Source organism: Oncorhynchus gorbuscha, linkage group LG15, assembly GCF_021184085.1.
Source record: "Oncorhynchus gorbuscha isolate QuinsamMale2020 ecotype Even-year linkage group LG15, OgorEven_v1.0, whole genome shotgun sequence".
Taxonomy (NCBI): Eukaryota; Metazoa; Chordata; class Actinopteri; order Salmoniformes; family Salmonidae; genus Oncorhynchus; species Oncorhynchus gorbuscha.
In genome coordinates this window covers 61,077,250-61,091,628 of record NC_060187.1, presented here as the reverse complement: position 1 = coordinate 61,091,628, position 14,379 = coordinate 61,077,250, and the positions used below count along the sequence as shown (strand labels likewise).

The 14,379-nt window shown below is 42.7% G+C and overlaps 1 protein-coding gene across 1 annotated transcript in view; it reads right to left on the bottom strand.

Moving 5' to 3' along the window:
• Nucleotides 1-486: 486 nt before the first annotated feature.
• The window catches only part of LOC123997638 (DNA repair protein XRCC1-like), a 33,095-nt gene continuing 19,202 nt past the window's right edge, over nt 487-14,379 (bottom strand). Inside the window, exons 11-17 of the mRNA XM_046302075.1 lie at nt 9,594-9,678; nt 9,320-9,428; nt 5,572-5,611; nt 4,478-4,614; nt 4,100-4,190; nt 3,782-3,857; nt 487-1,535 (exon numbers count right to left, since the gene is read on the bottom strand). Coding sequence (XP_046158031.1) covers nt 1,428-1,535; nt 3,782-3,857; nt 4,100-4,190; nt 4,478-4,614; nt 5,572-5,611; nt 9,320-9,428; nt 9,594-9,678 — 646 coding nt within the window. The 3' untranslated portion in view covers nt 487-1,427. The remainder of the gene's footprint in view (nt 1,536-3,781; nt 3,858-4,099; nt 4,191-4,477; nt 4,615-5,571; nt 5,612-9,319; nt 9,429-9,593; nt 9,679-14,379) is intronic.

Below are 14,379 nucleotides of genomic sequence, written 5' to 3'. Positions count from 1 at the left end.
ATGAATCCATTTGGGGCTCCAAATGGAATTAAGTATACACTCCTAAAAGGCTTGTGAAAAATATTATAAATTGCATTTCAACTTTAACAATGTTGTGTCAGGTCAGGTAATGAATGTCTAAAACGGTATGCATTTATCTTACACCACTGACATACCCCCACCCCCACCCAAAATTAAAATGATTTCTATTCAAAATAACCATGGCATAGAATTCAAACATTTGATCATAATTTCTCTTCTCCCTCTTGCTCTTCTTCCATTACTCTAATCCCCTTGACTGGAGAGGGAAACATGGGGAGAACTGAATTAGGGGGGATGATAGAGAATGGAGGGATGGAAACAGAATATGAATAGAGGAAAGAAGGATGGGTTCCATTCAAATCTGCTTAAATCTGTCTAGTTGATCAATAAAAACACGCAGGGTGTGCAATTCATTTAAAAATCCATTATTTTAATTTATCAAATAATTTTTTTTTTTTTGGGGGTAAATCTGAAAGCAAAGCTAAGATACTGTAATAAACAAGTCGAATCTAGACGGGAAAAACAAGGATAATGAACACACATCATATACTTCCAGAAATAACCAAGCAAAAACAGGACTTATTGGACCCTCACACTTTTGCACACAGTAGTCTCTGTATACAGTTCAAACAGCATACAACATGAATAAAACAAAAAGTACACGTAATTGTACAGCACTACATGCTACAAATTACACTACAATCCCATGTATTTCGCCAAAGTGGACTTAATAAATAATAAGATGAGGAATACCAACCAATCCTTGAAGTCCATTTCATATTTCTACCTAGCAACAAGGACAAAGGCCTTATTTTCTATTCATATTTCGTGGTCGTTGGTATCGAGTGTCAGTGACCTTAAAAAACTAACTAACACCTTTACGTCAGTAAACGGCACCCTATTCCATATGTAGTACACTACTATTGACCAGGGCACATAGGCTCTTTAAGAGAATAGGGTGCCATTCCGGCTACACCTAGGACTCTCTATGTTGCTCCTAACACTAATACACCCTCTTCTATCAAAGCCAGTGGCTTTTCAGGACATGAGTGATAACTGAAGTTTCCACATAGACCCTGAGGTAGTGGAGGTGAAGCAGAGAAATATAGTTTTAAAAGCCCTGAAAGAGAGGCAGATGGGAGAGTTATTTTTGTGCACCGGTAATGATAAGTCTATGAAGATATGCCATCTCTGGTAAGGAAACCATTTTATCCAGCTCTCTGGATGGCCTCAGGTAAAGTTAAGGCATTTGTACCAAAATGGCACAGGCTTGGTTTCATTTACCTGAGGATATGAGAAGAGCTAGTGTCTATGGCTTCAATGTAGACCTCTCCTACCCTTTGGACAGGTACAATGCTGTTGTGTGTGTGTGTTTGTGTGTGTGAGCACGTTAGCAAATGCAAGTCTCAAGGGACAACAGTGTAGGGCTGATATGGCAGCGTCTTCTGTCGATCGTTGATGGCAAAAATCCATGTGGGTTTGACAAAGCTTAAATTACCATTCTCCATCAGTGCCTGTGGCAGAGAGGGAGAGAGAGGGAAAGCGAGAGGAAAATATGTCAGGAGGTGGGAATCTGTTTAATAATAAAGGGCTACAGAGACTGAACAAATATTTAAAATGGTACACCAAATAGGTCAACAACATATATACTGTATTTCAATAGCTTGTGACTTGGCAGAAGCGGCAGCGTAGCCTAGTGGTTAGAGCGTTGGACTAGTAACCGTAAGGTTGCGAGTTCAAACCCCCGAGCTGACACGGTACAAATCTGTCGTTCTGCCCCTGAACAGGCAGTTAACCCACTGTTCCCAGGCAGTCATTGAGAAAAATAATATGTTCTTAACTGACTTGCCTGGTTAAATAAAGGTAAAAAAATAAATAAATAAAAAAGCACTTTCCATTACAAATGAGCTGGTGTGGAACACAGATGTCTGTGTAACAGACCTACATCAAAAGGCAACTAACCACGCTGTCCAATATCAAATAATTCAACTGTCCAATATCAAATCAAACATCAGTGATGCACAACAAAGGCCCTGAGGTAGGTAAACAGCACATCAAACGTATTCCTAAAATAATCCATGTCCTAGAATCCGTCCTTTTGGGATATTTCTTCTCAATATAAATAATACTTAGGCCGAACAAAGTTGAATTACTGTTTAACGGATGCCACGCCTCACTTTTATCCACACCCCGAAGAAAATAAAACATAATAATAATCAGATGTGCTGTTTTTTGGCCAATATACGCAGCTCTTTGTTTATCATGCACTGTCCACTCTGCCTTGGGGCTTTCCCAAGTTGATGCCCAAGAGACCAAACAGACTCAGATCAGACGCTCAGATCATGTTCGAGCCTGGGATTGGACAGTGGAACACACACGCTGGCACCTGCAGGCGACGTGCAGATGTTTCATTTCTCTCTCATGCGGTCATGGCTGCTGCCAGCGCAAATTCAAACTATTTGTGTGTCCGGGTTAAACATGGGACGTCCCGCATTATAAACAAACAGACGGTTATATTCATGGCTATTGCATCATTTTCAGATCTATGAGAAGCGATTAATAGACCAAACAACAATGTCATTTAGCCAATTAACTGGTAGTAGGCCAAACGATAACACCACGAAGGAGTGCGTTTGAAGTGATGACGCGCCGCCTAGAACAGCTAGCGTGTCCAGCGAAGTACATCGCCAGTGGCGCGCACATGCTTGTCGTGGCAGCCAGACGAGGCAGTCGAAGGAGGATGCGGTGAGCAAAGTTACTGGGCTCGAATTGAGTCACACTTCATCTATATAGATTGATGCTTCTAATTGTTGCATGTTATATGGAAGATGATGAAAGGTTATACTCTATGGCTGGATTGATGTATTATTTTCCAGGGCCACATTCATTTGGCAAACCCTCTTTCCACCAGGCCTAGCCTATGAGAGGGTCTAATCGTAGTTGTATGAATATTTTGTTAACGCCTGGGCTATAGAGATGCATTCAGATAATGAACTCATTATGCATCAACATTTCAATTGGATTACAATTATTTATTGTTAATCATTCCTGAATTTGGTAGGATATACAATTAAGTAGATTAATGAACTGATAATACATTCATACATTACTTTGTTTTCAATCATTTTTGAAAATGACAGAATAATGCATTCTATTATTACATCCGATGTGAATAATGTTAAATCGTGTATTAATAATAATAATAATCTGAAAATCAGTCTGAAATGGAACATTTTGCCTATTGTTAATGTCCATATAGCCTAGGACAGCGTGGTAAAGTACTGTTGTACCTTATCCACCACCTAATGATTATGATTATATGTTTATTTTTTTACCCCACTCACTCGCCTCACTTATCTGGGGGGAAGATACGTTAAAACAGTGAATCAATTTTGTCTGGCCTCATTAGGAAAAATGTACTACTTATTTCACTTAAGATGATCACGTGATGGCTAGAGTGGCACCTCTATTTCATTCCAAGCATTTCAAAAGGGGAAAATATCATTATACATTTCTCTGTCTCTTTTTTGGGCACAGACTATGAATTGAGCGCTTTACATAGATGACTAGCATTCCAACTCCCTGGAGTTGTTACCTTTTAACAAAGAGATGAGACCTTTATAAGTGTGTGTGTTCCACAAATCATGTTCGTGGTGTGCGAGGGTGTGCCTGCCTGCTTGTGTATCGCACTCTCATATTTGTGTGTTTAACATCAAATCCAGAGGTCTTTCGAAGGAAACAAAAGGGAGGTCACACTCACGTCTTCAAAGGAGTCGTGCCATCCCTCGCCGGTGACTACAAACTGGACCTTTTCACTCATGTAGTCCTCCACCTCCCTGAAGAGAGGGAGAGGAACAAAGAAGGAGAGCGAGAGATATGGGGAGGGGAAGAGGAGGAAGAGAGTGAGAAAGCTACACGTCTCGCCGGAGATCCCAAACACTGTTTTATAAAGGTACAATGACACACAAGCCCTCATCCGCTGATCACTTGCATTACCTCTAAAAGTACTAGTAAAGTACTACTGTTACAGTAAAATCTACCCTACTCTCATTCTGGAGTCAGTCTCTCTTCTCCCTACCCGTTGAAGGCGATGATGTACCGCAGGAGTAGGCGCCTGTCATTGTTGGGGAACTTGCCATAGAGGAAGAATCGCTTTCCAGTTAGGAAATCTAAAGGGTAGTAAGAAAATGATAGATCAGCATGAGTGCAAGACTCCCTGTAAGAGCATTACAGTAATCCTCATTGTTCATCACTGATGGGAAAAAAGAGAAGAAATGGTGTGCAATTTGACAACTTAACGTTTGCGAGCGTCGTGAAAAGCCAGCGTGGCTTACAGAAAAGTTCTTTATTGATGTTGAATAACATGAACAATTAGCAAGAACAAACTGACACACACAGCCAGCACAGACCACACAGAGAGAGGCAGACAGACTAGGTCAGACAGACAGAGACAGACCTGGTAACTCAGGGATGGGCTTGTCCTCCTCGGCCTCAGCGTCAGTGTTCTCGTCAGTCGACCCCCCAAAAGGGTCCTCCTCCTTCACTCCTTTTCTCTCCTTCTCTACTTCCTTTTGCCGACTCGCGCTCTCCACCCTGCCGACGAGAGAGAAAAAAACTTTATGAAATGGGGGTTATGAAACTACTGATTGATGCTCTGCTGGTGTCCTTGAATGAAGAGACACCACACCTGTTCATTCTGTTGTGATGCAGCACAACAAATACAACTGTCCGAACCAGACATTTCAGTCCACATACAAAAACAAAACACCCACGCACTCTTCAGATTACTGAAAGAGCTCAAGAGCGAGGGGAATGTTTGATGCAAGACCATTTCAGTATGGTGGTGTTTAAGACTTGTATTGATGCTCTACAACAAAAATCCTTTCCACCAACAAGCTCGGCAATTCATTTACATTCACGACGACAGCGCAATCCGACAACTAATGAATCAAAATGAGAACAGATGGAAAAATTATATATGGCGAGTTGGCAACCCCAGTAAAATAACAAATATGTGTAATAATAACCATGATGAGCAACAAGAGGATCAAGGTATCATGGACCCAGACCGTGGTGCTGTCTTGCCAACTCCTATGGCCATTGGGCAACTCCTATGGCCACTGGGCAACTCCTATGGCCACTGGGCAACTCCTATGGCCACTGGGCAACTCCTATGGCCACTGGGCAACTCCTATGGCCACTGGGCAACTCCTATGGCCACTGGGCAACTCCTATGGCCACTGGGCAACTCCTATGGCCACTGGGCAACTCCTATGGCCACTGGGCAACTCCTATGGCCACTGGGCAACTCCTATGGCCACTGGGCAACTCCTATGGCCATTGGGCAACTCCTATGGCCATTGGGCAACTCCTATGGCCATTGGGCAACTCCTATGGCCATTGGGCAACTTTGACAGCACAGAGATCTGAAACCAGGCTAGGGCAGAGGCACCGTCAACCCAGAGGTCCTGCAGTAGGACATGGCTTCGACCCCCGCTACAGTCAAAGATGAACACTATCCCATTCGTGTTCATTGGTGATGTTAGTTACCTCTTTAGCTCGTCCTCCGTGTCCATGCCAGACTCATCTTCTGTAGGAGACAGGAGAATAACAACATTATTACATCAGAAGAACATAACCTACATCAGAAGCATTCCATCTTACTAATCTACATCGGGTCATAACTTAAGTCTATACTACGCTGTAGAAACATATGTAAGTGCTTCACCCATACCTCTCTTCCAAAATGAAAAGGCCTTGTACTTAGGCCCTAGTTAAAGGCTAGGTTCCCTTAATACTGTTCATATGTATTTTCCAACCAGTGCAGATGAAGGAGACAAGGAAAATAAGCTACTTCTAGACTATTGAGATCCACCCAGTCGCGATTCATTCTTCTTCCCTCTTTCCAGGCATGTGATGCGTTAGTAAAGACGTTCTCGGCGCACTAATGCGCCCAGACCACTTACTCCTGGCCTTGCATTACCATAGAAATTAGAATCATGCACAAGTCTCTCGGCAGCGATTGCTCTACGCAAGTGCTTCTTTCACTCTCCTTGTCCTCTCGACACACATCCCTCTCTTCCTGTCCTTTTAAATGGTGGCGTTGTCAATCCGTCCATCCCTCCACACAATTCATTAAAGCAGTCTTTTCCCAACTTCTCTCCCTCTGTCCATTTCACCCTCTTTCATGTCCATCCTCTTCAGTCTTTGTGGGGTTAGTCTTTCTTTCTTCCTCGGCTAGCTACTAGAGCAAATGTATTAAGCCCATTGAGCGAATTCATTCACGACATGGCCATAGAAATACATTTACGGCAATAATGGCTGTCAGGAAAAGGTGATGAAACGAGTCTCTGGAAATGAGTATGGCCAGAGAGTATGTTCCTTTCCAACACCATGTCAGGGTCCTTCCATTCTGACACATGTGATTCAGCTGCTATCAAAAGTGTGTAGTTGTCTGTTGTGAGAAAACTGGCAGCAATGATTTACACATAAATAAGTGGAGAGAATAATGTCCGCTACGCAAATTAGTATCTGTTCTGTTGTTCGTTTCAAAAGCAGTGCTACACTGAATATCTGAAGTGATCCTGACTGGTTTGACTACAGCCTCAATGTTTAGGATGATAAACATGTCACCCTCAGAATCCTCTATCCTGCCCATCAGTCAAAATAACTCTTAGCTCATCTCTCCATTTCCTCTAGCCTGGTTGTCCACTTACATTTACATTTGAGTCATTTAGCAGACAATCTTATGCAGAGCAACGTAATGTAGTGAGTTCATACATTTCCACACTTCCCCCCCTCCTTCTCAATCTGTTCATCCTTCCTCTCACCTGTCTCAGGTGTAGCAGGAATCTCTCTTAAGACATCTTGAGACTACTCTACTAGCGCATATAACAGCACTACACGACATATTGCCCTAGCTAGCAGTTGATCCTCAATGTTAGGCCCATCTCCCGTGGTAGTGTTTATTTACTATTAGCTACCTTTAACGGGGAAGTCGTGAAATCCAATTAAAGTTTGTCAACCACATTTGAATGAAAGAACGAGCGAATAAATTATTGAACAAATGAATTAACTAATTAATGAACTAATATTTTAATGTCCCATATGTTGCCAATCAGAATTCCCCACGGAACAATTAAAGCATTAACCAGTTGGATTTAGGGGGCGCTATTTTAATTTTTGGATGAAAAACGTTCCCGTTGTAAACAAGATATTTTGTCACGAAAAGATGCTTGACTATGCAAATAATTGACAGCTTTGGAAAGAAGACACTGACCTTTCCAAAACTGCAAAGATATTGTCTGTGAGTGCCACAGAACTGATGTTACAGGCGAAACCCAGATAAAAATCCAATCAGGAAGTGGCGCATTTTTTGAAACCGCCTCTTGCCAATGACTCCTTATATGGCTGTGAATGAGCTACGAATGAGCTTACGTTTTCCCCAAGGTGTTTACAGCATTGTGACATCTTTTTAGGCATTTCCCTTGAAGAATGGCTGTAAGGGACCTTATATGGCATGTGGTCACATGGTGTCTCCCGCAGAAAACCTTGCGTAAAATACTGAGGTAGCCATTTTTCCAATCGCTTCTTATGAGAAACCAACTGCCTCGACGGATATATTATTGAATATATTTGTTAAAAACACCTTGAGGATGGATCCTAAACAACGTTTGCCGCGTTTCTGTCGATATTATGTAGCTAATTTTGAAAAAAGTTTGGTGTTATAGTTGTAGCATTTTTCGGTCGATTTCTCAGCCAAGCATGGTGAAGAAACGGGAGCTTTTTTGCCTACAAAAATAATATTTTTGAAAAAAAGGAACATTCGCTATCTAACTGGGAGTCTCCTGAGTGAAAGCATCCGAAGTTCTTCAAAAGGTAAATGATTTAATTTGGTTGCTTTTCTTATATTCGTGAAAATGTTGCCTGCTGCCAGCAGAGCCTAGCATAGCATTATGCCATGATAAACTTACACAAATGCTTGTCTAGCGTTGACTGTAACACATATTTTGAAACTGAGATGACAGTGTTGTTAACAAAAGGCTAAGCTTGTGTTTGAATATATTTATTTCATTTCATTTGCGATTTTCATGAATAGGAAAAGTTTCTAGGGGTATTTATGTATGTTGCGTTATGCTAATGCGTTTGAGGCTATGATTACGCTCCCGGATACGGGTTTGCTCGTCACAAGTGGTTTTAATTCATTCACGCATTAACTAATTCATTCATACATTCAACCCCAGGGAAAACCAAGAGACAGTGGTTGGGGGTGATGCGTTGAGATGCATTTTGATCAGTGATTCTGTCTGTCTGAAACTAGGCAGTTTGTATATGTTAGAGCTGGACAAAAATCCATAGTGATATATTTACGCATTTTTTCTCTAACGATAAATAAGTGATAAATTACAGTAAAAAAAAAACATTTGGGGAGGTGCTAGATAGAGCTGGGCTAAATGGACCAAAAAATATATTGCTATAAGGGAGTTTGCAATTCGCATGTTGAGTGCAGGAATGTCCACCAGAGCTATTGCCAGATCATGTTATGTTCCTTTCTCTAATATAAGCCATCACCAACGTCGTTTTAGAGAATTTGGCAGTCCAACCGGCATCACAACCGCAGACCACGTGTATGGCGTCATGTGGGCGAGTTATTTGCGGATGTCAAAGTTGTAAACAGAGTTCCCCCTGGTGGCAGGGGAGTTATGGCATGGGCAGGCATAAGCTACGGACAACGAGCACAATTGCATTTTATTGATGGCAATGTGAAGGCTCGAAAAAAACGTGACGAGATCATGAGGCCCATTTTTTAAAGGCATATTAAAAAAAAGTAATGTGAAATCCATAGATTAGGACCTAATGAATTTATTTAAATTGACTGATTTCCTCATACCAACTGTAACTCAGTAAGATCAATGAAATTGTTGCATGGTGTGTTTACATTTTTGCAGTATAGAACAGTAGTTCAGTAGTATAGAACAGTAGTTCCTTTGAAAACTATTTTTTCCGCATTAGCATTTTGAGCAATATGCTTGTGCTTCTCAGAACTCATCTCTCAGAATGCTCCTCCGTGCGCACAGTGGGGAGAGGGAGTGAGAGTCAGCAGTTGACAGCGAAACAAGGACAGGCAGATACTTTTATAACAGGAATCAAGATAATACATAGGGTATTATTATACTATTATATTATTATTATTATATTACCAAATTATTGTAGAACAATATACAGGAACACTGTGTAGCAAAATCAGTCATTTTAGGTTTATCGTCCCAGCTCCAATGGAGGTGTGTATAATAGAAACCTGGTTCATCTGCATCTGTGGAGCCACCATACAGATCATCCTCCTCTTTCTTGATGGGGGTCTTTCTGGGAGTGGGTTGCCTTTCTTCTTCTCTCCTCTTTTGTGGAGTCTGCCAACGACAGAGAGGGCAGTACCGGGGTGGGAATAAAACAAATGCAATCATGTAAATCAGAACAATTACAGTTACTTGAAGCAGAATTGTGTTTTTTTTCTTTCTTAGGTCATCATGTCATGTCATACTGCTAGGTCGTGGAACAGTTTAAGAAGCCCTTACCCTTCTCTCTTTTTCCTCCTCACTCTCTTCATCCTCCTCTACGTCGCTCCCCTCCGAGCTGGACGCCGCTCCGTGCATCAGGTACCTGGCAGTAAGAGAGGAATGCGGGACAGAAGAGAAAGATTGCATTAAATAAAGAAATACAAAAAAAAGGGGTGAAGGGAAAAGAAGCAAAACATCTGACTGGATAAACAAGAAGATTCCTACTAGATGGGCAGCAAAGGGATGATCACACTGGCTGGAATTCTGCGCAAAGGTTCCAATGTTGGAACAACACAACATCTGAAGGGTGCAAAAAAGTTCCAGATGGACACAAAGGCTAGCCAGACACAGAACAGTAACAGAGTACACACACACACACACACAGTACCATACATCAGCACCATGGACAGCACAGTCAATGCATCCACATACACCCTCTTCCTGTTAAGTGGATTTGTTTGACACTTGGGGGTGGTTCTGTCGACTACAATTATGTATTTGCAGACTGTACATTTAACTGGGTGATATGGACAAAAATAAATGAACTGATGCTAAACCGATAAATAGATTGATACGTTTATAACATTAATGTGCACCAGTTTTTTGTATTACCCTTTAAACTACTACTACTAGTTTGATGGTTGTAGCATCACGTGTCCCATTAACAATCACACATTAACTAAACGTATTACATTTCAAACTTCACATTTCTCTAGTATAGGCTACTTATCGTTATGAACGATATCAGCAAAATGCCTGCGATAAGTGATTGCTATGGTCGGTGTCGATCATTTTCGGTTTACCGTTCCAGCTCTAATGTAAAATATACATTTGACACACTACTGTAAATGTAATTGTACACGTCGTTTTGCAAACTTTAGAAGTGCTACTACGCAAACAGGGCGGAAACACAAACATTTATGCACTACCTTGAATTCGATGAGCTATGTTCCGTGAGGAATTCAAAAGGCGGTCAAACTAAGTAAGTGTGTGAACTTTACGTTATTCTACTGGGCCTACATCTACCTCCGTACCATCAATAGAACTTGACATACTGTCTACTGCAGTATCAAAGTCCTTTATGACAAGACAAATGCCCTTGTTGGAATGGAACCAGGCCATTCACAACAGTATTATTATTATTAAATGGGTTTTGAGACACCTATCAAGGGGCACCGGTGTGCCACCCCACAGAGAGGGACTGAGAGGCTCCTATGACGGGCGAGCCTGGTGGCAGTGCCCTCTGAGCCACCCCACAGAGAGGTACTGAGAGGGTCCTATGACAGGCGAGCCTGGTGACAGTGCCCTCTGAGCCACCCCACAGAGAGGGACTGAGAGGGTCCTATGACAGGCGAGCCTGGTGGCAGTGCCCTCTGAGCCACCCCACAGAGAGGGACTGAGAGGATCCTATGACAGGCGAGCCTGGTGACAGTGCCCTCTGAGCCACCCCACAGAGAGGGACTGAGAGGGTCCTATGACAGGCGAGCCTGGTGGCAGTGCCCTCTGAGCCACCCCACAGAGAGGGAGTGAGAGGGTCCTATGACAGGCAAGCCTGGTGGCAGTGCCCTCTGAGCCACCCCACAGAGAGGGACTGAGAGGGTCCTATGACAGGCGAGCCTGGTGGCAGTGCCCTCAGCCACCCCACAGAGAGGGACTGAGAGGGTCCTATGACAGGCGAGCCTGGTGGCAGTGCCCTCTGAGCCACCCCACAGAGAGGGACTGAGAGGGTCCTATGACAGGCGAGCCTGGTGACAGTGCCCTCTGAGCCACCCCACAGAGAGGGACTGAGAGGGTCCTATGACAGGCGAGCCTGGTGGCAGTGCCCTCTGAGCCACCCCACAGAGAGGGAGTGAGAGGGTCCTATGACAGGCGAGCCTGGTGGCAGTGCCCTCTGAGCCACCCCACAGAGAGGGACTGAGAGGGTCCTATGACAGGCGAGCCTGGTGGCAGTGCCCTCTGAGCCACCCCACAGAGAGGGACTGAGAGGGTCCTATGACAGGCGAGCCTGGTGACAGTGCCCTCTGAGCCACCCCACAGAGAGGGACTGAGAGGGTCCTATGACAGGCGAGCCTGGTGGCAGTGCCCTCTGAGCCACCCCACAGAGAGGGAGTGAGAGGGTCCTATGACAGGCGAGCCTGGTGGCAGTGGTCCACTGAGGCACGACTGAACGGCTAACGTGCACTATGAAAAAGTTAAATGGCTTAAATTGCATTAGATTAAGCCGTCCGTGAAGCGAATACATGACAGAATAAAACAATACGTCTGGATGAGGAGAAAGAGGTGCGGCGGAAAAGCGCCTGGCTGTGGCACAAAGGTGAAATGAAGCTTCAGCCTCAACAGCGACAGTGCTAACCCTCTCACACACACGCCACTTCATTCTCAATCAAAGATGCATTACCCTTTCCACACACACACTCTCCAGCCCCTCAAGTCACCAAGACGACCGCTAAGATGAAATACGGCTATCAAGGGTCATCACTACTCACACTGTTAGCGCTCTATTCTGTGCATCGATTCCTCATATCCTACAGTACGGTTTAGATTGGAAAATGAAAAAGTAGAGGGTTTCCTAATGTAGTGTAGCAGGTGCACACACACACACACACACACACACACACACACACACACACACACACACACACACACACACACACACACACACACACACACACACACACACACACACACACACACACACACACACACACACACCAGGACTGGCAATATGCTTAGCTTACAGAGACGGGGTCTGAGACTCTCTAAGCTTCTCAATCCTCTTAGGACACTTCACTTCATATGCAGTATGGCGAATTACCTAAAGAAATGTATTGAATTGAGTTAAGGAATAGAATTCTCAAAGCTCTACCAGAGGGTAGGTCCTAAAGGAAAACGTATTCTCCCTCTATGGAGAGCAGTACACAAGAGTGATTTGTTTCCCTCTGCACTCAGAGGTCCCTGGAAGGCCACGTATTTCATCTGAATTGTGTGGGAAAATTAATATCAGTCTCGACTTCCAAGGCCAAAAAAGAATGAATTACTTCTACAATACATTAGATTGAACAATATATCTGATTGTTGATTCGGGTAAGTTACGAGCCAAGGGCAGTCTAAATATCAAACAATAAAAGTAGCAAAATAATAGAGGACTAGCATTGTGGTTTTGAATAGGTAGCCACTGTGTTCCCTAGGCTACTGCATTCAAATGCACCTTTATTGGCGCCGTAACAATGACGACAGCACTGTGACCCGTTCATGGTCAATACGATCAGAATTGCTTGAATATTTATTTAACGAGGCAAGTCAGTTGAGAACAAATTCTCATTTACAATGATGGCCTACCAAAAGGCCTCCTGGGGGGGACAGGGAATTATGCACAATCTGAGGGGAGGAATAAAGTTGTATTGGATCAGTTAACCTCTTCGAGATAGGGGGCGCTCTTTTAATTTTTGGATAAAAAACGTTCCCGTTTTAAACAAGATATTTTGTCACGAAAAGATGCTTGACTATGCGTGGAATTGACAGCCTTGGAAAGACAAAACTCTGACGTTTCCAAAACTGCAAAGATATTATCTGTGAGTGCCCCAGAACTAATGCTACAGGCGAAACCAAGATGAAGTTTCATACAGGAAATGCCCCAGATTCTGAAGGCGCTGTGTTCCAATGTCTCCTTATATGGCTGTGAATGCGTCAGGAATGAGCCTGCGCTTTCTGTCTATTCCCCAAGGTGTCTGCAGCATTGTGACGTGTTTGTAGGCATATCATTGGAAGATTGAGCATAAGAGACTACATTTACCTGGTGTCCCGCCCGGTGTCCTGTTTCGAAATTATTGCGTAATCTGTAGGTCCATGCGTGTTCCATTTCTTCAGAAGAGAAAGTAAACTGCCACGATTTATCGTCGATAGATATGTGAAAAACACCTTGAGGATTGATTCTAAACTTCGGTTTGCCATGTTTCTGTCGATATTATGGAGTTAATTTGGAAAAAAGTTTGCGCTTTAATGACTTATTTTGATTTATTTATTCCTTACCCAAACGTGAACAAAACGGAGCGATTAGTCGACACAAATAATATTTTTTGTAAAAACGGAACATTTGCTATCTAACAGAGTCTCCTCATTGAAAACATCTGAAGTTCTTCAAAGGTAAATTATTTTATTTGAATTATTTTCTGGTTTTTGTGGAAAATGTTGCATGCTGAAATAGAGGCATAATCCTATGCTAGGCTACCAATACTGTTACACAAATGCACAAATGCTTAGCTATGGTTCAAAAGCATATTTTGAAAATCTGAGATGACAGTGTTGTTAACAGAAGGCTAAGCTTGAGAGCAAATAGATTAATTTAATTTCATTTGGATTTTCATGAATAGTTAACGTTGTGTTATGCTAATGAGCTTGCGGATAGCTTTACACAATCCTGGATACAGGTTTTTTTTTCGTAGCTCAACGTGACGCAGAAAACGGACCGATTTGTCAACACAAATAATATTTTTTGTAAAAACGGAACATTTGCTATCTAACTGAGTCTCCTAATTGAAAACATCTGAAGTTCTTCAAAGGTAAATGATTTTATTTGAATCCTTTTCTGGTTTTTGTGAAAATGTTGCCTGCTGAATGCTAACACTAAATACTACGCTAGCAATCAATACTGTTACACAAATGATTGTTTTGCAATGGTTGAGAAGCATATTTTGAAAATCTGAGATGAGTGTTGTTAACAAAAGGCTAAGCTTGAGAGCAAATAGATTAATTTCATTTCATTTGCGATTTTCATGAATAGTTAACGTTGCGTTATGGTAATGAG